Here is a 25,256-nt window from a genome sequence, read left to right as displayed (position 1 = left end):
GCGGCGGGCCGCTCCCACGACGCACCGCGCGCAGCCGCAGGAGGAGGCGAGCGTTGCCCGCGCGCAGCCGCTGCGTGGTGGGGGAAGGACTTTCTTTCCCATGATCCTCCGCGCGCGCAGCCATGGCGGACGGGAGACTACATCTCCCGTGGTGCCCCGCGCGATGGGCAGCATGGAGACTGGTGTGGCTGCGCTGGAGAGGCGGGTCCGCGGTTGCCTGTGCGACTTCGGCTTCGAGCTTTCTCCCTTCAAGGTATACGCCGCGTGGCGGGGGCGGGAGGCTGCTATGGCCACCAGGCTCCCTGAGTGGTGCCCACGTGGCCCGCACAGGCGTGTAGTCTGTGACATCATGCAGTTGTCACCGTGACACCATATGGGCTCTGTGACATCATGCAGTTGTCACCGTGACGCCATATGGGCACTGTGACATCATGCAGTTGTCACCGTGACGCCATATGGGCACTGTGACATCATGCAGTTGTCACCGTGACGCCATATGGGCACTGTGACATCATGCAGTTGTCACCGTGACACCATATGGGCACTGTGACATCATGCAGTTGTCACCGTGACACCATATGGGCTCTGTGACATCATGCAGGGGCACCGTGACGCCATATGGGCTCTGTGACATCATGCAGTTGTCACCGTGACACCATATGGGCTCTGTGACATCATGCAGTTGTCACCGTGACACCATATGGGCTCTGTGACATCATGCAGTTGTCACCGTGACACCATATGGGCTCTGTGACATCATGCAGGGGCACCGTGACGCCATATGGGCACTGCGACATCATGCAGTTGTCACTGTGACATTACATCTCCGCGTCAGCCACCTTGTGTGATGACAGGGGGCCGCCAGGCCGGTAATGAACTCAGGCTCCTCCCTGGTGCTGCAGGTGCTTTGGGGTGAAGGGTCCCGGATGTATTCCAGACGTGGTGGTATCATTGGCAGTTGCCAATGGGGAAAACGGTGGCTGTCTAGTGGATTTGGGGACAAGTGGGCCACAGGGGTCCCACACACGTTTTCTCCCCCCGCAGGCTGTATTCTGAAGTATAGTATGTTGGTGAACCTTTATGGAAAGTACGTGGTCTAATTCCTTCTTCACTCAGGCCAGGTGCTGGAAAAGGTGGCACTGAAGTGATGAGCAAGATGTGGTAGGCTCTCACCCAGAAATCTTTGTGTACTCCTGAGTCTGTAACTCTTCCTGAATTACATTTTGCTGGCCAGGACATCCAGACATGAACTGAGTTTGCCCCATATCTTGCTGCTTGTTATCCCTTCACTTATTCTCATTGATTATTTTCATCTCATTTCTGCTGTCACATTGTTTGGATCACCTGGGAAAATGAAGTGCCCAGTCTCTTTCAAAACTGGCGTGAGTGCCTTTCTATAAAGGCCTGATCCTGTGAGAAGCTGGGTGCCTCTTGAAAGCTGTGTCGGTCCTTTGACTCCCAATGATATCAGTCCTACCATAGTGTAGTAGCAACCTGTCCCCTGGAGGATGTCTGAGAGCTCCAAAGTGTATTGCATCTCCATCCTTTCAGATTATTTCCAAAACTGCCATGTTGTTCTGCAGAGTGCATCATGGGACAGCATTTTATTTGTGGCAGTTGATACTGGTGGGCCTCTGAGAAAGGCCAAGTGTAATTTTTAAAATATGTGGGAGGAAACATTTCTCCATGTATGTTGTGAAATGCATAATCTTGTTGAAAGTACAAGGAAAGAAACAGGGAAACTAGCAAGTGATGTCTTCTGCAGTTTCCACAGTATGCATCCGATGAAGTGAGCTGTAGCTCACGAAAGCTCATGCTCAAATAAATTGGTTAGTCTCTAAGGTGCCACAAGTACTCCTTTTCTTTTTGCAAATACAGACTAACACGGCTGTTACTCTGAAACATTCAGAGAAGTTGGCTGGAGAACAGCAAGAGCAGGAGATAAATAGTGGAGGAAAGCATGAGAAGGGATTGCATGACTTCACAGATGAGCTGCACAAAATGATACTAAACAGATAATTGACTTCTGTTGAGATTAACATCAAACTGTATTGTCTTGAAAGTTAAATATTGACAATAGTCAGGAAACTGACTACTGTAGAAGTAAAGTTTTTATTGTCCTGAGAATTGAATATTAACCCAGGCAAAGGTGAAACTAAGATTTGCCCCGACAGTCAGTGAATGTTGATCTTCACAGAGAGACAAAGTCCTTATGTGCCCAGGTACATACATTCTGAAAGCCTTCATCAGAAATCTTCCCACTGAAACTGAATTTCTTAAATGAAGCTTTTTTGTAAACTAACATTTTCGGAGCGATGAAGTTAGGTGACTGACAAATAAGACAATTGTTGACTGCTGACAAACCAATCTGTTAGGAAAATCTTTAACGTGTAAATTGAGCTAGTAAGATGTGGGGATAAATGTGGAATGTCAGGACAGACAAGGTGGGTGTATAATATCTTTTATTGGTCCCACTGCTGTTGGTGAAAGAAACAAGTTCACTTCAGTTGAACTGCACCTGGTAGCATTTTAACAGCTGAATGATTTACTGGCTAGGAGAGTGTTTCTGTCTTGCTATTTGCAGTGTTCTGTTCTTGCTAGGCAGTTTGGCCTCCTGGACTGAAAAAAGACTAGGAGGTAGGAACTCTTCAGATCTAATTTTGGTTTTTTTACTGATGTGGTCACATCACTTGACTTCCCCAGGCCTCAGTTTAACTGTGAAATGGGGATGATAATTGCTTCTCTTCCTGTGATGGTGCAAGTATTAATGACTGTTCCTGTGCACTCAGAACCATGTTGTAATGCATTGCATGAATGCTAGCGATTATACTTCCATTGGTTTTTCATGTTGCTTACTATTTAAGGCAGGGGTGGGCAAACTACAGCCTGGGGGTGTTTTAATCCGGCCCTTGAACTCCCGCCAGGGAGCAGGATTCAGGGCTTGCCCCGGTCCACACGGCTCCCGGAAGCAGTGGCGTGTCCCTCCTCCAGCTCCTACACGTAGAGGCAGCCAAGGGGTTCTGCATGCTGCTCCTGCCCCAAGTGCAGCCCCCGTAGCTCCCGTTGGCCGGGAACTGAGACCAATGGGAGCTGCAGGGGCGGCACCTGCGGACAAGGCAGCACACGGAGCCTCCTGGCCGCGCCTCTGCGTAGGAGCCAGAGGGGGAAACATGCCGCTTCTTCTGGGAGCTGCTTGAGGTAAGCGCTGCCCGGAGCCTGCACCCCTGACCCCCTCTTGAACCCCAACCCCCTGCCCCAACCCTGATCCTCCTCCTGCCCTCTAAAACCTCCCCGGAGCACCCTTCTGCACCCCCAACCCCTCATCCCCACCCCTACCCCAGAGCCCTCACCCCCTTCTGTCTCCAACCTCCAATTTCTTGAGCATTCATGGCCCGCCATACAATTTCCATACCCAGATGTGGTCCTCGTACCAAAAAGTTTGCCCACCCCTGATTTAAGGGCACCTCCTGAAATGTGCTGAGTGCCTTTGAGGGGGCACTTCACGTCCTTAGCTTGCACTGACTTCAGTAGGATGACTACACATGGACCCAGTCCCACTTCCAGTAAAGCCAATGGAAAGAATCCTGCTTACTTCAGTGGGCACTGAAGCCTTTCTGTGGGGGGTACTGATGGGGGCCCATATCTATGAAGAGACAGTAGATGGCGTTGCCTCACCAGGCTTTTAGCACTGAGTGGAAGAAATAGCTCTTCTCTTCTATCCCTACGGCTCGGCTCGAGTCAAAGGGACTGCTCCTGTAGATAAAGCTCATCATATGTTTGTAGGTCCTGGGCCTGACAGAATGCAGGAAATTGCACCTGGTTCTGTATATCACAATTTTTCTAGGGAACTTGGAGACCTTCCTTTGACAGAAAATAAATACATACCCATCCCTATCCCTACAGCCTTTTGCTTGGCACCTGCCCAGGAATAATGATCTGCACATTGGAACCTACAGATGCCTACAGAGCAGTATACTGCATGGCTAATAATGCAGTTTTAATTTATTATTAATTGTTATTATTTTATTATTGTAAAAACCCAAATATACAAGATGTCTATGTGTGGGTTGGTCCCCATTGCTCTTCCCTGGTGAAAAACCCCATGTAGTATTTAAAAAAGATAGTCCTCCAAAAAGGATATTAAGGGACAGTAAGAATGCATTCATCGTACCATGTTATTTCTATACAAGTCGTTAAACTGGTCATGACTAATAACATGTGTAACCTCTTCTCAACACTGTAATAACGTGCAGACCAGCTAATTATTTAAACCAGTGGTTCTCAACCGGGGTGACGCATACCTCTGGGTTACGCAGAGGTCTTCCAGGGGGTGCATGACCTCATCCAGATACTTGTCTAGTTTTACAACAGGTGACATAAAAAGCACTAGCGAAGTCAGTACAAACTAAAATTTAATACAGACAATGACTTGTTTATACTGCTCTATATACTATACGCTGAAATGTAAGTACAATATTTATATTCCAATTGATTTTATAATTATATGGTAAAAATCAGAAAGTCAGCAATTTTTCAGTGATCGTGGTTGTGACACTTTTTGTATTTTTAGGTCTGATTTTGTAAGTAAATAGTTTTTAAGTGAGGTGAAACTTGGGGGTACGCAAGACAAATCAGACTCCTGAAAGGATACAGTAGTATGGAAGGGCTGAGAGCCTTTGATTTAAACAAAGGCCAAAACAAAACTGATCTCAGTTTTACTGGTGTCAGTCCAGAGTCCACTGAAATCAATAGCTACTCAGATCAGTGGTTTTCAACTTATTACACATTGTGGGTGGCATATGAGGTGGCATGGACCCTCACTGTGCGGGGCCGGCCAGCTGCCTGCCCTAAACCCGTGCCACGCAGCAGCCTTCCCTCACCCAATGTTTTTAATTAGTTTCTAAAATATAAAACCGAAATATGGAACCATCTAGATATTTAAGGGCAATCTCCATTACCCATTACAAAATCAAATGTTAGAGACAAGGTGGATGATGTAATAGATTTTTGATTAGACCAGTTTCAGTTGGTGGAAGAGACAAGCTTTTGAGCTTCACAGAGCTCTTCTTCAGGTCTGGAAAAGATAACCAGGATGTCACTGGTAAATACAAGATGGGATGGATTGTTAAGCAAAAGGAGTTAAGGTATGTTGCAAGAAACCACTTAAAACGAAGCCAGTGATTAACTCCTCTACAGCCCTAGGACAAAGGAGGGTTTGTAAGTTACAAATTGTAATGAGCCATAAAGCCAGTGTTTCCGTTGAGACCATGATTTTTAGTGATTTATGAATTTAAGTTCCTAGGCTTGTCTTTTCAAGATGTGCAGGTTTCCTTTGAGGGGGCCTGAGGGGTCAAAGAGGAAATAATTGCTTTGTGAGTTGTGTTTACCCACAGATGCTATGGTGTGTTTCTTTTATCATTTTCCTGTGTGAGTTCATGAATTTGAGAGCAGAGGCCATGTGGGAAGGGGGTGGGATCACATCGTCTTCCCCCTCCACCAGATTTGCTGTTTGGCTTCTATTGAGCATGTTCACATGGACTGAGCATGCTCAGTAATACTGCTGAAGCCAGCTGCCTTCACTTTGTGCCCCCCTGCCCCCCCCCCCCCACTTATGCAGGAAGGGGTCGAGAGGTTATTGATTGTCTTGTTTCATCCACACAGTAGTTGTTGGGGGCATTTGATGCACGGGATGAGGTACACCACATGTAAGATAGACATACGTAGGACGCGTAGATCTCGGGAGGTGTGTTATGGGGGGTATTGATCATCTGAGCAGTAGAGATCTATCTGCAGGTTTTGCATCTGTCTCCGGGTCTGGTGCCTGTGCTGCTTTGAGTTGGTGTGTCCTGGTCTCTCTCAGACTCTGGTCTCATGACTCCTTACAACAATCTGTAATTTACCAATCCTCCTTTGTCCTGTAACTGCAGGGTGTTAATTGCCCACTTTCTTTTAAGTAGTTTCTTGCAATATGTGTTAACCCCTTATGCTTAACAGTCTATCCCTCCTTGTATTTAGTTGTGACACCCTGGCTTCCTTTTCCAGACCTGCAAAAAGCTCTCTGACACTTTCCACTAAGGGCATGGCTCCACTTGCAGATGTAGAGCACTGGGAGTTAAACCAGCCTTCGGAAACCGCAGCAGGGAAAACACTGCTGCGTGTTTAACTTGTCAGCTGCAAGCGCACTGGCATGGCCACATTAGCAGCTCTTGCAACACCACAAAGAGCAGTGCCTTGTGGTAGCTATCCCACAAGTGCAAGTGGCTGCAGCGTGCTTTTCAAAAGGGGTGTGTGTGTGGAGTGTGACAGGGAGTGTATTGTGTGTATGTGGGGGGAGAGAGACAGTGTGTTTTGGGGGGCAGACAGTGTGTCAGCATGCTGTCTGGTAAGTTCAGACAGCAGTAGACCTCCCTTGCCCCCCCCCCCCAACTTTCTCTCTCACACACTCACAACAGCAGCATTCTACAGTAATGGCTTGCTTTGTCCCGGAGCAGATAAGCAGCCGGCTGTCAGAAACGGAGCTTTGAAAGGGGATACCTGCATACCTGCAGCCAAGTTCAAAACAATGACAAGTGTGGCCACTTGGCTTCAGGCGATTATGGGACGTTTCCGGAGGCCAGTCACAGCGCAGTAATGCAACACGTCGTCCACATGCCACCTGGGCGTTTCAGCCGGGGCACAGCAAGTTTTATGCTTCTCGTGGAGGTGGATTACCAGGAGCGCTCCAGCTGCAGAGTCCAGGTGCTCTATGTGCCTTGCCAGTGCGGACACCTCAGGAGTTAGGGCACCCGGGGCTGATTTAATGTGCTCTAACTTGCAAGTGTAGCCAAGCCCTAACAGAAATTGGTCCAGCAAAAGATATTATCTCACTTACCTTGTCTTGCTCATATCCTGGGACCAGCATGGCTACCACAACATTGCAAACATACATCAAATATTGATTATTTTAACCAGCCCAGATAGATGTTGGATCAATAGAAAAAGAACTACTGGGATGTTAATCACCCTTATTCTGTTTGTTTTTAATTGTTTAATTATAATTGTTAAAATTAAAGCATAATTTCTGTTTTGGATCTGACAATATCCTGAGAGCACCATACAGGATTATAATCTCAGCTATGACCTGGTATAATAGAGGAAGCAAAAACTTTTTTTGGACTGTTTCTAGTAGGCTACGTTAATTCTGGAACAATAAGAGCTTTATATGTAGCAAATGAAATATTGATGCCTTTCCTAGCTAATCTCAGGATACAATCCTGGTCTGATGGCCGAAAGGAAACAAGGTCTTGTTAGAAGTGATTCTTCTAGCATTTGGAGCAGGATCTGATACCTTCCCACTTCCACAGAAAGACAAAGCAGAGTGAATGGAAGAAACAGGGAACAAAAAGGGCTCTAACTGCCGAACGAAAGAATTGTACCATTGTGGCTCCTTTAAGATACAATTCTCATTATTTCTAGTGACATCTTATTTCTTGATCTCGGCTGCAAAATCAACAACCTTTAGATTCAAATATTTCAGTTGATTTTTCTGAAGTCTCAGTTCAGCATCTTAAAATGACCCGATTTCGGATTAAACAGTGGGACTGACCTTGTAAGGAGGATAATTTACTGTAAATTTCATTTTCTTTCTGGATCCTGATCCTGTGTGGTGCTGGGTACCTCCTGCTCTCATTAGAGTCACTTTCACATTGATTTCACTTGTATTCAAAGCTTCTCAGCACCTTGCAGTTTCAGGCCCTTAGAGAAATATTAATTTCTAAAACCACTACACTCCTTTTTAAATATCAGCCATGGCGTTTGACCTCCCAAGGGGCAAAACTGCAAGAAACTAATAGAGTCACAGGGTCCTATACACAAGAATAAACTTGCTATGTGTAATCAGGTTGTGTAACGTGCTGTTTGTGTATTATGCTAGGATTTTTAGAGTTATTACCTGGCTGTGCTTAGCACTCCTGGGGCTGAGTCTCTGTACTCCTGCTCATATCTCCCTGTCTTCTTGGCTTGATCTGCCCCCAACTTCTAATACTGTCAACTGGGCTGCATTATGACCCATCCAGCCATGAAGGTAACTCTTGAAATCTTGGGAGCATCATAATGTGTGATGCACCTAATGTTCCGCTGAGGGATTATTGTGCTCTTGGGAGCATCATGTCATTTACCTTCACAAATAAATGTTTATGCCTGGAGAAGTAAAGCATGTGGCCCGTCACGTGATTGAACAGAAGTATCCATTTCTTTCCAGCAGCCTGTCATGGCCCTTATGACATCACAAGGGGCAGGGTGGCTGTGTGTGAGCATGCTTATTTGATCCTTGGGGAAAAAACACAACAATACCCAAATGGCCACCCCCTCAACAAAAGGGATGGGCCACAGAAAACAAGCATCAACCAAACAATGGGGGACAAATAACAAAACCCAAAAGAAAACAAAAAACTCCAATCAGGAACAGGAGTGAGATCACTGGGTCAAAATGAAGGATCCAGCGGGGACACCAGTCCAAGAATCCCAGATAGTGTTGCCCACTGTCGCTCCAAGAGGGAATCGAGAGAGGCAGTGGAGTCCACTCCGAACAAATTCTGTCCCGGTATGTGAATGGCGAAGTGCTGGGAGATATGTTCCACAGTCACTGACAACACCCCGATCCAGCCTCCCACTGTATTAGCAAGAATGATGTCAGAGAAGCATGTCTCATTATTTGTAGTAAACTGGCTGGAGGCAGAAATGGGTTGTGAATTCTGCAGCTCAGTGCTGTAATTTGAAATAATCTGTATTTCCATGTAAAATGGCACCACATCCAGTTGCTGTTAAAGACCCATTGACGTCTCAAGGAAAATGTTTTATTTTGAGGTGATTCTGCTTTTCTGTGATACAGTTTGTTTATTTTTCCTTTCTTACTTTGTTATTAGGAGGGACATTGGCACACAGGATCTTCATCCTTAAAGAGTTCAGTGACTCATGCTGCTTCTGTGACATCATAGTTTTTGCTATGAAAGTGATTGTCACGAGAAACAGAGGATTGAGATTTCAGAGGGAAAGTTTGGGCTAAAGGTCAGGGCTCCTGGGTGCTATCCCCTGCGCCTTCATGTTCTTACTATATGTTCTCATACAAATAGCTTCACTTCTCTCTGCCTCCGTTTCCCTATCTATAAAATGGTGATACTGAGGCTCACCAGCGTCAGTGGGGGACCTGTGAAGCTGAATTAATTGAAGCTTGTAAAGTGCTTTGAGATCTGTAGAAGGAAAGTGCTACTGAAGGGCGAAGCATTATTATCATTTTAGTATTCAGATGTAGTAAGCTGCTGGACCCTTGTCTTTAGTGATGAATAATTGTGGGGAGGAGGGGAGCAGAGAAGACATGACTGCCAGGCATCTAAATCAAGGATCTGATTTGCACTGGCAGGGCTGGTTGGTGAGATTTTTAATGTGCCCATTTCTATGGCAGGGCTGGCCAAAGTGCAGTATATGGCTTAGTGCCGCGTAAGGCCATCCTTCTTTTTTTTTTTTTTTTTTCTTTCCATGTGGAGGTTGTGACTGTGCTCCCCATAAGGCTTTATGGAAATATGCTTATGAATATACATGACATAACTGGAATATGTTCTTTGCTACACATGCCATGTAACATATCTATGTAAAGATTGTGATCTACTGAATCTATTAATCCTATTTGGATGCATGTATCGTTTTTGTATTCAAAGTTATGAATATTGGCCATGTACTGGCTTGATTTCTAAATAACCTTAGTAGAGCATTTGGTCAGTTCCTGGAGAAAGGAATTTGCAAAGTTAAGTGCCCAATCAAGAAGCACTTAAGGAACAATAAAAAGGAGTACTTGTGGCACCTTCAAGACTAACAAATTTATTTGAGCATAAGCTTTCCTGAGCTACAGCTCACTTCATCAGATGCATTAAGGACCTGTCATTAAGGAACAATGCATCTTGGAATGCTCCAATCCACATAAGAAGTCTTCCCAGAGACATTCAAGATACCATGTGGGCAATGGCTTCTGCCCATAAAGACTGGTTTCAGAGTAGCAGCCGTGTTAGTCTGTATTCGCAAAAAGAAAAGGAGGACTTGTGGCACCTTAGAGACTAACAAATTTATCTGAGCATAAGCTTTCGTGAGCTACAGCTCACTTCATCAGATTAATGCAGTGCAAAATACAGTAGGGGGATTTTATATACACAGAGAACAGGAAACAATGGGTGTTACCATACACACTGTAACGAGAGTGATCAGCTAAGGTGAGCTATTACCAGAAGGAGGGGGGGAAACCTTTTGTAGTGATAATCAAGGTGGGCCATTTCCAGCAGTTGACAAGAACGTCTGAGGAACAGTATGGGGGATAATAAACATGGGGAAATAGTTTTACTGTGTGTAATGACACATCCACTCCCAGTCTTTATTCAACCCTAATGTAATGGTGTCCAGTTTGCAAATTAATTCCAATTCAGCAGTCTCTTGTTGGAGACTGTTTTTGAAGTTTTTTTTGTTGTAATATTGCCACTTTTAGGTCCGTAATCGAGTGACCAAAGAGATTGAAGTGTTCTCCGACTGGTTTTTGAATGTTATAATTCTTGATGTCTGATTTGTGTCCATTTATTCTTTTACGTAGAGGCTGTCCGGTTTGGCCAATGTACATGGCAGAGGGGCATTGCTGGCACAGGATGGCATATATCACATTGGTAGATGTGCAGGTGAATGAGCCTCTGATAGTGTGGCTGATGTGATTAGGCCCTACGATGGTGTCCCCTGAATAGATATGTGGACATAGTTGGCAACGTGCTTTGTTGCAAGGATAGGTTCCTGGGTTACTGGTTCTGTTGTGTGGTGTGTGGTTGCTGGTGAGTATTTGCTTCAGGTTGGGGGGCTGTCTGTAAGCAAGGACTGGCCTGTCTCCCAAGATCTGTGAGAGTGATGGGTCGTCCTTCAGGATAGGCTGTAGATCCTTGATGATGCGTTGGAGAGGTTTTAGTTGGGGGCTGAAGGTGATGGCTAGTGGCGTTCTGTTATTTTCTTTGTTGGGCCTGTCCTGCAGTAGGTAACTTCTGGGTACTCTTCTGGCTCTGTCAATCTGTTTCTTCACTTCAGCAGGTGGGTATTGTAGTTGTAAGAATGCTTGATAGAGATCTTGTAGGTGTTTGTCTCTGTCTGAGGGGTTGGAGCAAATGCGGTTGTATCGTAGAGCTTGGCTGTAGACAATGGATCGTGTGGTGTGGTCTGGAGGAAAGCTGGAGGCATGTAGGTAGGAATAGTGGTCAGTAGGTTTCTGGTATAGGGTGGTGTTTATGGGACCATCGCTTATTAGCACTGTGGTGTCCAGGAAGTAGATCTCTTGTGTGGACTGGTCCAGGCTGAGGTTGATGGTGGGATGGAAATTGTTGAAATCATGGTGGAATTCCTCAAGGGCTTCTTTTCCATGGGTCCAGATGACGACGATGTCATCAATGTAGCGCAAGTAGAGTACGGGCATTAGGGGACGAGAGCTGAGGAAGCGTTGTTCTAAGTCAGCCATAAAAATGTTGGCATACTATGGGGCCATGCAGGTACCCATAGCAGTGCCGCTGATTTGAAGGTATACATTGTCCCCAAATGTGAAATAGTTATGCGTGAGGACAAAGTCACAAAGTTCGTCCACCAGGTTTGCCGTGACATTATCGGGGATACTGCTCCTGACGGCTTGTAGTCCATCTTTGTGTAGAATGTTGGTGCGGAGGGCTTCTACATCCATAGTGGCGAGGATGGTGTTTTCAGGAAGATCACCGATGGATTGTAGTTTCCTCAGGAAGTCAGTGGTGTCTCGAAGATAGCTAGGAGTGCTGGTAGCATGGGGCCTGAGGAGGGAGTCTACATAGCCAGACAGTCCTGCTATCAAGGTGCCAATGCCTGAGATGATGGGGCGTCCAGGATTTCCAGGTTTATAGATCTTGGGTAGCAGATAGAATACCCCTTCTTGGGGTGTGTCTGTGTGGATTTGCTCTTGTGCTTTTTCAGGGAGTTTCTTGAGCAGATATTGTAGTTTCTTTTGGTAACCCTCACTGGGATCAGAGGGTAATGGCTTGTAGAATGTGGTATTGGAGAGCTGCGTAGCAGCCTCTTGTTCCTATTCCGACCTATTCATGACGACTACAGAACCTCCTTTGTCAGCCTTTTTTATTATGATGCCAGAGTTGTTTCTGAGGCTGTGGATGGCACTGTGTTCTGCACGGCTGAGGTTATGGGGCAAGTGGTGCTTCTTTTCCACAATTTCAGCCTGTGCTCATCTGTGGAAGCACTCTATGTAGAAGTCCAGTCTGTTGTTTCGACCTTCAGGAGGAGTCCACTCAGAATCCTCCTTTTTGTAGTGTTGGTAGGAAGGTCTCTGTGGGTTAGTGTGCTGTTCAAAGGTGTGCTGGAAATATTCCTTGAGTCGGAGATGTCGAAAATAGGATTCTAGGTCACCACAGAACTCTATCATGTTCATGGGGGTGGAGGGGCAGAAGGAGAGGCCCCGAGATAGGACAGATTCTTCTGCTGGGCTAAGAGTATAGCTGGATAGATTAACAATATTGCTGGGTGGGTTAAGGAAACCACTGTTGTGGCCCCTTGTGGCATGTAGTAGTTTAGATAGTTTAGTGTCCTTTTTCTTTTGTAGAGAAGCAAAGTGTGTGTTGTAAATGGCTTGTCTAGTTTTTGTGACTTGCCCAGGTGACTCCAGAACTCCATCCTGGAGCAGGACTTTGCATAGGAGAGAGGAGGGGGTCTCCACCCACAAGAGAGAGTCTATTTAAGCCCATGGGAGATCCCCTCCATTTGTTCTTCAGCTGGCTAAGGAGATAGCCTCTCCACCCTCAAAGATACCTGAAAGAAACTGGAACAAAAGACGGTAACTACAGGGGGTGTGAGTGATTGCTGGACCCAGACTAGAAGGAGATTAGTCTGTGAAAGGAAGCTTACTGGAACTGGTGAGGTTTTGTCTGTATTCAGTTTTATTAGACATAGACTTGGGGTTTTATTTTATTTTGCTTGGTAATTCACTTTGTTCTATCTGTTGCTACTTGGAACCACTTAAATCCTACTTTCTGTATTTAATAAAATCACTTTTTACTTATTAATTAACCCAGAGTATGTATTAATACTTCGGGGGGGGGCAAATAAGCTTTATACAGGGTAAAACGGATTTATTTAGGGTTTGGACCCCATTGGGAGTTGGGCATCTGAGTGTTAAAGACAGGCACGCTTCTGTAAGCTGCTTTCAGTTAAGCCTACAGCTGTTAGGAGACGTGGTTCAGACCTGGGTCTGGGTTTGCAGCAGGCTAGTGGGTCTGGCTCAAACCAGGCAGGGCACTGAAGTCCTAAGATGAAAGGGCAGGAAAGCAGGAACAGAAGTAGTCTTGGCACATCAGGGGGCAGCTCCCAAGGGGGTTTCTGTATTCCAGTCGATCAAGGTGGCACTTGTGTGCCAAGACAAGGCACTGGGAGCTGCCACCTGATGTGCCAAGACTACTACTGCTCCTGCTTTCTTATTCAGTTAGCTTAGGACTTCAGTGCCCTGCCTGGTTTGAGCCAGACCCACTAGCCTGCTGCAAACCCAGACCCAGGTCTGAACCACGTCTCCTAACAGCTGTAGGTAAACTCGTAAATTGTATACAGGGTAAACTCGTAAATTGTTTGCCCTCTATAACACTGATAGAGAGATAGGCACAGCTGTTTGCCTCCTCCCCCCAAGTATTAATACATACTCCGGGTTAATTTAATAAAATCACGTTTTACTTATTAATACAGAAAGTAGGATTTAAGTGGTTCCAAGAAGTAACAGACAGAACAAAGTGAATTACCAAGCAAAATAAAATAAAACCCCAAGTCTATGTCTAATAAAACTGAATACAGACAAAACCTCACCAGTTCCAGTAAGCTTCCTTTTACAGACTAATCTCCTTCTAGTCCAGGTCCAGCAATCACTCAGACCCCTTGTAGTTACTGTCCTTTGTTCTAGTTTCTTTCAGGTATCTTTGAGGGTGGAGAGGCTATCTCCTTAGCCAGCTGAAGATCAAATGGAGGGGTCTCCCACGGGCTTAAATAGACTCTCTTGTGAGTGGAGACCCCCTCCTCTCGCCTATGCACAATCCAGCTCCAAGCTGGAGTTCTGGAGTCACCTGGGCAAGTCACATGTCCATGCATGACTCAGTTTTTACAGGCAGAAGCCATTGCCCACGTGGTATTTTGAATGTCTCTGGGAAGACTTCTTATGTGGATTGGAGCCTTCCAAGATGCATTGTTCCTTAAGTGCTTCTTGATTGGGCACTTAACTTTGCAAATTCCTTTCCCCAGGAACTGACCAAATGCTCTACTAAGGTTATTTAGAAATCAAGCCAGTACATGGCCAATATTCATAACTTCAAATACAAAAATGATACATGCATACAAATAGGATTAATAGATTCAGTAGGTCATAACCTTTACATAGATAGGTTACGTGGCATCTACAGCATAGAACATATTCCAGTTATGTCATATATCCATAAGCATATTTCCATAAAGCCTTATGGGGGCACCATCACAGTGGTGACCATAGACCATAAACCCCGACATGAAATGCTCCCTCGTGATTTGAATGGAAGGCAGTGCATTCTGGGATCTGTAGCCTGGGCAGGCTGCACATCTGTATTACGTATGAAGATAGCCGCAGTCTCTTTCATGTTTTGAAATTCTGCGCAGCCCTGGTAGGACGAAATCTAGGTGTCTTTGTTCTAATGGATGTTTGTCTTTATTTGCTGAAGGTTGGGTGGTACAATGCTGTTCTTCAGCCGTCCTTTCACCTCCAGTACTCCGAGGGCGCACTGGCATTCGTTGTCCTCAGCACCCCCTCGATGTTTGACAAAGCCTTTAAACCCTTCGTGAACAAACAGCTGCTGAAAAAAATCAATGACCCAGTGGATCAATGCGTTTCTTATCATCTGTCACTTGTGAAGGAGGTAAGAACCTTTGAAAACAGTGTCTTCTTGCTAATGAGTGTGTGGCCTAGTGGCTAGAATGGGAGACTGGGAGTCAGAACCCTTGGGTTTATTTCTGTTTCTGGCTGTGTTCGTGACCTTGGGAAGTCACTTATCTTCTCTGTGCCTCAGTTTCTCAATCTGTAAAATGGCAATAGTGATATTGACCTATTTTATGCGCAGAGAGTTTGTGACTGAGGTTTTTTTTTTAAATGCTTTGGGATCCTCAGATGAAAGATGAGAACTGCACAGTATTATTCATGCTGCCAGGCTCACGGTAAGGGTACCCAACAGGGTGTCAACTTCCTTTTCTCTCTTACGCAGCCTCTTTTATCGTTACATCCTTGGTGTGGGCATGGATTAAAAACACAAAGCTGTTGTTGGATGGGTTCACGGGTTGGGGTGATGGTGTTCACCAGGTCATACAGAAAGTCAACCTGGGTCTACCCCACCATAAGGAGAATGGACCTGAAGGAGTTGTGAGTGAAAGCGTCAAAAAGCTCAAGGCAGGAATCAGACATCTGAGAGAGGAAGATATGGCTGACAACTGACACAAGCCTCAATCTATGCTTTGGCGGAGGCTGCACCTCAGTGCTGGAGCTGAGTCGTGGGACTCGATGTCCTTTTCCTTGTGGTACCGGAATCCAACAGGACATCTGGGGCCTGATCCAAAGCCCAGTGAAGTCATTGGAAAGACTTCCAATGACCAGAGGCAGATTAAGGTTTCCTGGGGCCCTGGGCCAAAGCAAGTGGGGTCCCCTCCCGACCCCTTCCTCCTGCGGCCCCACCCACAGCCCCACCCTTTTCTGCTCCTTCCCCAGGGCCTGCCCCATTCCACCATCCGCCACCCCCCCCAAACACAGGCCCCGTCTGCCCAATGGCTATTCCACCACTGAATCTGCCACTGACTGCACTGAACTTTAGAACAGACCCTTAGAGGAGATCATCCAGCTGAACAGATCCTGCAAGTATGTATATAAATAAATACCTCAGTAACTACAGAAGGGAGCTTGCTGACAGAGAGGTCCTCAGAGCCTTTATTTCTACTTCTATAACCACTGCAAACCTGGACTGAGACGCTGTAAATCCTCAAAACTGCATAGGAGTTTTTGGTATTGGTGATACCCCACATTATGACTTTAGAGATCATGGAGTGCCAGAAGATTTCAGGATGGAGACATACAAAAAAAAATTAAAACTTTCCCACTGAATATCTCCATTAATCAGACTGCATTGGCTATACACCAGTATCTTTAAATGTAATTCAGTAATACAGTGCTGGAAGACTGCAAGACTCACTATGTAATCCTTGTGTCCCCTTAATCCTCCATTTCTGGGTGGCTAGCATCTCCCCTGCAGGAGCTGACTTCCTTTCAGGTGAGCCCAGGGATTTAGGTTGCAGTTCTTCCCGCAGTTCACTGTGATCACCTTAGCAAGTCTGACTTTAGTCCAGCACCTGCAGACCTGAGGGCAATGACAGTGTTAATCAGTGACCAGCCAGCCTCAATAAAGCACAGTATTTGATCAGAACAAAAGCATTACTGAAAAAATATATGATAGAACAAATGGCTTAACCCACATGCTTACCAGGTATCTCCACATAAGACCTTGGTAGATTTCAAAGTACTTAGGTTTAAACCTTTCTGCAGGATCTGCCCTTTGTCACATGTCAGTTCTTGGACGTAGTCAGTGTGACTCCTCAGGTTGGTCACATTATACAATTCTCATTTCTTTGTTTGCTAGCCGCCTTCAATCAGTTAAACCAGGATATGCCATTCCCGGGGGGTGGGGCCTCTCTAGATCTGATTCCCTGTCCAAGGGTTTGCATTAATTATCCTCCGGTGATTTGAGTTTTAGTAGGAAACGCCTGCAATTCCCCCAGCCCAGACAGGTACATCTTTATAAAGCTAATACAGTCTTTGAGTATTCTGATTCTATAGCTCAGTTCACAGGTTGATAGTTCACTGCATTGCTTGTCCTGTTTTAAAGAAGACATTAATCCCATTGTGCTGGCAGGTTACAATACAAGGTCAGAGGGGAAACTGAGACATAGATATCTTTTCATAAAAATAAATCGGAAGTTTCCCAGTTCTCCAGTATCCACTAGATGTACTGAGTTCTATCTTGGGAAAGGAAGAGAGGAGGGACATGCCAAAAAACTCCCTTATAAGGGAATGAAACTCATTAATAATGCACCTTTCACTGTAGAGTCAAGGCGCTTAGTATCTGGAAATGCAGGATCATTCAGAAGTCATATACAGAACAGGGTGTGATCCTGCAAGCCCATTGATTAGAAAGGGGGAGTTCAATAGCCAGATGAGGGAGGGAGCTTCAAACCCATTCCACGAATTTCCAATGGGCCTGTAGCCAACACTTTTCAGTCATTCTGAGCTGATACTTTTCTTCCTCCAGAGTCTCCCTGACCAGAGGGTGGACATCATCTATGATTATGAGATCCTGCCAAACCGGAAGCCCAAGTTTCTGGCCCAGACAGCTGCCCATGTGGCTGGAGCAGCATATTACTACCAAAGGAAGGATGTGAGGTGTGATCCCTGGGGAGAAAAGGTAAGCTATGAATCATAGCCCAAGAGTCCCTCGGGAGCACCTGAATGTAAAACTTTTGTTGACTCACTGATTCCTTCCTCAAGGGACTTATGAGGCATAAATGTGATAGTTATTTGAAGTGTGTCTGCCAAGGAGTCGGGAATTCTTTGGAGTGGTACAATGGACATAACTAGGTGAAGAGTGATGAAATTGAGCAGAGGAAAATGGAGGCTAAATAGGAAGGGAAATGTCGTGATCAATGAGATTTATTACCTTCTAAGGGAAGAGGTGGAAGACCAATTGCCTGGGACATCTAAATCTAGCCTAGACAAAAGCAGAGGCAAATGTAGCATAGGAAAAATCCTGACTGAGGATAGGCAAAATGTGCTAGAGAACCAAATAAGCCTTTTCCATGTCTCTGTGCCAAATCCTGTGATCCTTACTCATGCAAAACTTGCGCTGTGTTCAATTTTTATTTTGGAATTTTAACAAGAGGCTCCCGAGATCCCCCCCTTCCAGCACATCTATTTGGGGGTGTGAGGGAGAGGGGTGCGTGCACATGCAGGTGTGTGAACCAAGTAAAGGGAATCAAATGCAATAATGCTTCAGAGTATAAGGTTAGGAGGTTTCAGAGTAACAGCCGTGTTAGTCTGTATTCGCAAAAAGAAAAGGAGTACTTGTGGCACCTTAGAGACTAACCAATTTATTTGAGCATAAGCTTTTGTGAGCTACAGCTCACTTCATCAGATGCATGCTGTGGAAAGTGTAGAAGATCTTTTTATACACACAAAGCATGAAAAAATACCGGAATTCCTCTTTCTTCTCATACAGTACAGCATCACTTGGCCATGTGCATTAGAGGTTCTCTCAAAGTCCCAGAGACTAGGCACTGCTTGAGACAAGGCCAACCCTTAGATCTAGAACAGCACGTCTCATACCATTTCTTTCTTCTTTTCAGAAGATCTATGGTGTTTGTATCCATCCCCGGTATGGAGGCTGGTTTGCTATCCGAGGTCTCCTCATATTCCCAGATGTTCAGGTGCCATTCCTGGAGCAGGTTGCTCCTGTTGATTGTGTGGCCTCGGAGGAGAAGCGAATAGAGCTGCTGGAGAAATTCAATTTCCACTGGCGGGACTGGAGCTATAGGGACATCATTAAAGTGAAGGAACGGTACTCGGAGGAGCAGAAAGCCTACTTTGGAGCTCCTCCAGCAGAGAGATTCAAACTGCTAGAGCTGCAAGGAGTTCTCCAGAGAAGTACGTTTTACTGAGTAACACGGTTCCGAGTGTGGGGCAGGGAATGAACAGAGTGCAGCTCACAGACGCCCTCATCCTCCATAGCAGTTATGAAGGAGTGTGTGACGGTTCAGAGTTGGAAGATCCCATGTGAATCAGTACTGGGTTTACAATGGCACCATGGTGCTGGGCCCCCGCTCAAAAGGGGCCCCGGCCTGGCACAGCCCACTCCACTGGCACTGCGCCTGGAGTATCTGGCTCCTCTCTACATCTCCCTTCCCCCCAGCTTCTCCTCTTACCGCTCGCTCCTCTCAGCCAGCTGAGGGTTCCCCTCTGCCCCCGTCACCAGCAGGCTGCCACCAGCAGAGCCAGGGGCAGAGAGGAGCCCTCAGCTGCTGCCGCTCTGGCTGGACCAGTGACCAACCGCTTCAGGCTCCGCGAGGCCGGGGCCCCCCTCTCCCTGCCACTCTGTGGTAGCAACAGGCTTGGGAAGTTGGAGGCTGCCTCTCCCCCCGCGCCCATGCAAGGAAACGCCTCCTCCACCACAAGCACCATCAGTGCCAGGCTGGTAGGGTTGGGTGGGGCCCCGGGGAACAGGGCCACTCTGTGCTCCTGAGCTTCAGTGGTCCTGCCCCCTGGCATTGTGCTGGGAGGGGAGGATCCCTGCTCTGCGCTGGCTCAGCAGGGTCTTGGGGGCAGGGTGTGGGGGAGTGGGTCTGTGGGGGGGATGCTGGGATGTGAGGGGGTGGGAGGTGCTGGGCAGTGGGGGAGTTTTGTGTATTTTGGGGTGCTAGGCAGTGGGGATCTGTTGGGGGCGTGTTGTGGTGGGGCTGTGGGGAAGGGTACTGGGCAATGGGAGTGATGTGTGTGTTGGGGTGCTGGGCAGTTGTGGTGGGGCTGAGGGCGGGGGGGTGCTGGGCAGAGGTGGTGTTCAGGATACTGTGCATTTGTGGGGGGCGGGTGCTGGGCATAGCGGGTCCAAGGGGTGCTGGGGGGGGGGGGCTGCATGGCGCTGCATGGACCCACCTCCACAGGGAAGAGGCACACTGGCAGCACACGGCTGGGAGGGCCAGTGTGCGTCTGGTGACTGCCAGTTTGTAAACAGTGCCCTTGCCCTGTGCGGAGCAGGGCTGCCCCTGCCGTGCCATGCCCCATTGCCCCTGGCTCCAAGGACTGACCTCCCTTTGCCATGTTCCATTGTTCCCAGAGGGGCCCACAAATGTTTGGAGCTGGGCCCGTAAAAAGTTAATCTGGCCTGCATGCTCCATGTCAATCTAGAAGCCTGCCTCTTGGATCAAGATGGAGTATTGCACGCTGGGGTTTGTGGTTTGGCCCCATCTTGTAGAGGAAGGTGGCTGCAGTCTGCTCCGTGTTATAGCTAATTAGAAATGGATTCCTCTGGCTCCTGCTAAGTTACCATTTGCCCTTCAGTTGGGCAAAGTTCAGGTGCCCGTGAGGCTGGGAAATCCAGGCTGCTCTTTAGAAGCACTGATTATTTGTGTTTTAATAGGACTTATTTTTTTAAAAAGCTTAGTTATTTTTATTCTATTTAATAATAAGGATTTACTGAATTGTCTACAATTGAACTGTGAAATGACTTGCCTCTTTGTATGACCTCAGGGCAGACTTTTTCAAACATAGAGTCATAGATATTTAGGTCAGAAGGGACCATTATGATCATCTTGTCTGACCTCCTGCACAATGCAGGCAACAGAATTTCACCCACCACTCCTGCAAAAAACCTCACACCTATATCTGTGCTACTGAAGTCCTCAAATCGTAGTTTAAAGACTTCAAGGAGCAGAGAATCCTCCAGCAAGTGACCCGTGCCCCATGCTACAGAGGAAGGCGAAAAACCTCCAGGGCCTCTTCCAATCTGCCCTGGAGGAAAATTCCTTCCCGATCCCAAATATGGCGATCAGCTAAACCCTGAGCATATGGGCAAGATTCATCAGCCAGATACTACAGAAAATTCTTTCCTGGGTAACTTGGATCCCACCCCATCTAATATCCCATCACAGGCCATTGGGCCTATTTACCATAAATATTTAATTACCAAAACCATGTTATCCCATCATACCATCTCCTCCATAAACTTATCGAGTTTAATCTTAAAGCCAGATAGATCTTTTGCCCCCACTGCTTCCCTTGGAAGGCTATTCCAAAACTTCACTCCTCTGATGGTTAGAAACCTTCGTCTAATTTCTAGTCTAAATTTCCTGGTGGCCAGTTTATATCCATTTGTTCTTGTGTCCACATTGGTACTGAGCTTAAATAATTCCTCTCCCTCCGTGGTATTTATCCCTCTGATATATTTATAGAGAGCAATCATATCTCCCCTCAACCTTCTTTTAGTTAGGCTAAACAAGCCAAGCTCCTTGAGTCTCCTTTCATAAGACAAGTTTTCCATTCCTTGGATCATCCTAGTAGCCCTTCTCTGTACCTGTTCCAGTTTGAATTCATCCTTCTTAAACATGGGAGACCAGAACTGCACACAGTATTCCAGGTGAGGTCTCACCAATGCCTTGTATAACGGTACTAAAACCTCCTTATCCCTACTGGAAATACCTCTCCTGATGCATCCCAAGACCGCATTAGCTTTTTTCACGGCCATATTACATTGGCAGCTCATAGTCATCCTATGATCAACCAATAGGTCCTTTTCCTCCGCTGTTACTTCTAATTGATGCATCCCTAGCTTATAACTAAAATTCTTGTTATTAATCCCTAAATCTCTAGCACCTTTTATTCTGTGATACACTCTCTCAGGGGAGTGAATGTTTTAAAGGGCGCTGTCACTTTCAAATCTAGTCTTTTTCACTCAGACTAGGAAAGGGAGTTGGTTTAACTTGATTGGAAACCCCTCTTACTACCACCACCACCACCCTAAAATCACAAACAGACAAAACACTTAACACAGATGTGGACACAGTTCAACACATTTAGTTCAATTTTAGGATCCTGCTTCAGCTGTAACTTCACATGGTGAAATGATGCTAAAGCAGTTGCACTGTATCTATGCAGGTGCAGAGTGGGCTTTTCAATCAAGTTAAGCTAGCTCGGTTAGGGGAAAAAAGCCAAACCTTCTTTCTTCTGGTCTTAGACAAGGCCTGAGTTGAAGGTTTTCAAGTACTTCCCTTGCCACAGCCACGTTGTGTGTGCAGGGGGGACTCAATACGAAAATGGGAAAGCTTCCTAATTGAACGAGTAGAGGGGTATCCTCAAAGCTCACCATACATGAAATGCTGCCAAATGTAAACAGGCTGAAAAAAGAGAGAGACTTTGATTTTCTCTGATCTGTTAGTGATCAGAGGTGTTACTTACATCACTGGGTAAGATATCTTCAGATGGACTGTGTCTTTTTACATTCACTGAGCTCAAAGGAACACTGGAAGTCAGGGATTCATTTATTTAGAAGCTGTTTATGAGGTCAGAACCTTGTATAATAAGATGACAATTAATGGTGCAATTTGAAAGACTGCTTACTTCTTGGGCTCAATCCTGCAAGGTGCTGAGCACCTTCTCTTTTTCTTGACATCAGCAGGAATGTGGAGGGTGCTCTGCACCTTGTTTGTAATTTGTGCTACAGTTCTGCATTGTTTATTGTTTGGTACCCAGACCCTAAGCTGTCCTTCAGTAGAAGACTTCGCCATAGATCAAAATGAGTTTTGCTCTAAATAGAGCAGTCAGTGTGCTCACCAGCTGGGTTGCCTAGTTCAAAAAATCCTCTGTCTTTGCAGCTCATTCTGCTTCTTTGTTACTCTTCTTCCTGAGACCCTCCCCCCTCCAGGTCATGCACAGCTGATATTATTTAATATATTCTGTCAGGATCTGTGCTCAGCCTAGGTCCTCTCACAGCAGGGCTACAAGCTTCAGTGCCTTTCTGCCCTTCTTCACACAGCCTAGCAGAGTTGGAGCATTCCAGTTCCCAACAGCAAACTATGGGGTTGGGAGACAGGGATTCCCAAATTCTAATCCTAGCTCTGTCATCAGCTCCTCTGCACACCTTCAGACAGGTCACTTTACCTTCCTGTACCTGAATTCCCCAGCTATAAATTTGGGAAATATCCCAAGCCCTTCCAAAGGTGAGCGATAATCTTCACCAGTGAAGATTAGCGCTAGTTGTTGAAATGGTACTAACCTTATTTCAAGGTAACATTTGATACACTAATATACTGAGGCACATAGCTTAGCAGTGCCTTTACGAGGATACTGTTACGATAATTTGCTTTATGGGTTTTTATTACAACACTAATTTCTATGAAGTTTATAGGCAAGATTGGAATAGCAGGTAACAAGTTCTTAGGCAGTTTTTTGCATACTCAGCTTAGGCCGAGATTGCGTAAACTATCGTTTGCCTTGTCTTCTGCCTTGGACCCTTCATTACTTTAGCTTTCTACAAGAAAAACAAGGACTGTAGTTGATTGTTACAAAGTAATTGTGGATATACTTTCTGGTGAGCTTCAGGAGACACTAGAAGCAGCTTGGAATCATTCTGCATATTTGGGGTTATTGTTATATTGATATATTTGCATATGTCAGAGAGCAATTTGGCTATGACTAATCATTGTGTGGTTGTGGGATTATGAGTATTTAAATTCTAAATTTCTGACTTCAGAATTACTTATGGTTGAAATGTTACATTTTATTTGTTGATAGGAATACAACTGACTTGGAATATAATAATGGCTCATATTAAAGGAACCACATTAGTATGCAGACCACCCTCCCAGAATAATATAGAATGGAACTAGATACCACTTTGTGATCAAACTTTGGTTTATTGTTTAAGTTGTTACCCGTTTGCCCATGTTGAACTCTTTGTGTTGAAATTAATTCAATAAATAGTAATGCTGCTATATTCATCGGTATTTTACTTTTTTAACTTATTTACCTCAATATTTTATTTTGGTTATTGAAACTTAGAAATGTCTAAATATAGTCGTGAGTACTGAGTGTACTTTTGCGTAAGCGACATGATACTCAGTGAATTTGTTGGAGAGCTTGAGATGCTTAACCAAGAACTGACCTTTGTGTTTTTGACACTCTGAAAATATTTACACCCCTTAGACGTAGAAGCAAACCGTTTCTGAATGTGAGAGAAAGTAGGAGTTGGGATGCAGGCAAGGTATGACAACAGGCACAGTCAGACTTTTTTAAAAAAACAAAGTTTGTTCCGGGTATGGCGAGGCGGAGTGGCTTCCCTCTGAACCTGAGGGAGCACTACACTCCCCTGGTGGGCAGAGCCAGCCCAGCCCCACCTCCCATCAGGAGCAAAGGGGCGTGATAGGAAGTATAAAAGGCGGGCCCTGCGGCTCTGTTGGGCTGGAGCCACCGGAGGAGGCAAACGCCTTCTCCCCACTGCTGGGGCTGGAGCCTGAGGAGGACCCCTGCTACGCTGAGGACCTACATGAGCTGCCAGAGCCACCAGGTGAACAGGACACTGAAGAGCTCCCAGGACTGCCAATAGCAGAGTACCCCGTGGAGATGGAAGATGACCCCGAGCCACAGGTACACCACAAGGGGAGAGTAGGAAGGTGCCCAGGGACACCAGACTGTAGTTTCGTTGTGTTGTTGCATGAACCCCAATCAGTGTTTTGGACGGATCCCCACTGGTCCAGTGGGGCAGAATACACCGTCACTGTTGGGGTCCTGGGCTGGGACCTGGTGGAGTAGGGTGGACCCTGGTGCCCCTGCTCTCCCCCCCTGTTTGTTTGCCAGACACAGTGACACAGAGTGGCCTCCTTCTGAACTTGAGCCTGAGGGACCACTACAAGGGCTAAATCTACTTTATTTGTGAGTACCTTACCAGATCACTTGTATAACAAGAAACTAAAATGTCAGTGAGTACCACAGGAGGATTTAATTTTTTTTGGTCTTGTAATAATTTAGAGTTGTTAATGATCCATGAAAGCCTCTAGTACCCAGCAAGATATCATCGATAGTTGGTAGCTTTTCTTCAGTAGCTCAGCTGTAATGCTGGAGTCCTGCAGATCTGATCAATAATTGTTGGAATTCTAATTTGCTAAAGCTATTCCTGTTCATCTTTGTTATATCTGTCCTGATGCTTTGATTACAGCATAGGAATAAATCCTTAGAAGTGCTGAGCACCTAGAACTCCCTTTGATTTAAGTGGGATTGGTAAATGCTCTCCATCTTTCAGGAATTGTCCCTTCAATATTGAGTGTATCAAAAACCTGACTAGGAGAGCTGCATCAGAGCGCATGCTCCTTGTGCTTGTGGCACTCATCCAATTCCATGGAGCTCTAGAGGAGAGTGACAGCTCTCTAATCATGAATTACTCAGTCCAACTCTGGATGACTTCAAAGGGAATTGGATTGTATCTTTTGTGCCTTTTAGTAACCAATTTATTGAGCATCACTGTTGCAGGTGGTCACTTTCCCTTCCTGCTAGATGGGGGTATAACACCAAGACAGTCTTACAGAAATAAATAAAAGTTCAATATATATATATAGGGGATTAAAGGGAACCCCACTGTGAAACTTTAAGA

At 45.8% G+C, this 25,256-nt stretch overlaps 1 protein-coding gene across 1 annotated transcript; it reads left to right on the top strand.

The window, feature by feature from the left end:
• Window positions 1–58: 58 nt before the first annotated feature.
• Window positions 59–23,606, top strand: MMACHC (metabolism of cobalamin associated C). The gene is made up of 5 exons (XM_037907344.2): window positions 59–253; window positions 14,754–14,948; window positions 17,379–17,531; window positions 18,469–18,766; window positions 23,405–23,606. Exons 1-5 carry the CDS (start codon window positions 101–103, stop codon window positions 23,497–23,499), a joined length of 894 nt encoding a protein of 297 aa, XP_037763272.1. The 5' UTR covers window positions 59–100; the 3' UTR covers window positions 23,500–23,606.
• The last annotated feature ends 1,650 nt before the right edge of the window (window positions 23,607–25,256 follow it).

The sequence above is a fragment of the Chelonia mydas genome, chromosome 8 (assembly GCF_015237465.2).
Source record: "Chelonia mydas isolate rCheMyd1 chromosome 8, rCheMyd1.pri.v2, whole genome shotgun sequence".
In the NCBI taxonomy this organism is placed as follows: domain Eukaryota; kingdom Metazoa; phylum Chordata; order Testudines; family Cheloniidae; genus Chelonia; species Chelonia mydas.
The sequence above is the reverse complement of the archived record's forward strand: the minus strand, read 5'-3'. Positions and strand labels throughout refer to the sequence as shown.

Excerpts from the sequence above, each read along its gene's own strand:
- MMACHC (XM_037907344.2), top strand. The coding sequence starts at position 101 with ATGATCCTCCGCGCGCGCAGCCATGGCGGACGGGAGACTACATCTCCC. Across the intron at positions 254-14,753 it reads TCGAGCTTTCTCCCTTCAAG|GTTGGGTGGTACAATGCTGT; the intron begins GTATACGCCGCG and ends TATTTGCTGAAG. Across the intron at positions 18,767-23,404 it reads GCAAGGAGTTCTCCAGAGAA|GAATACAACTGACTTGGAAT; the intron begins GTACGTTTTACT and ends ATTTGTTGATAG.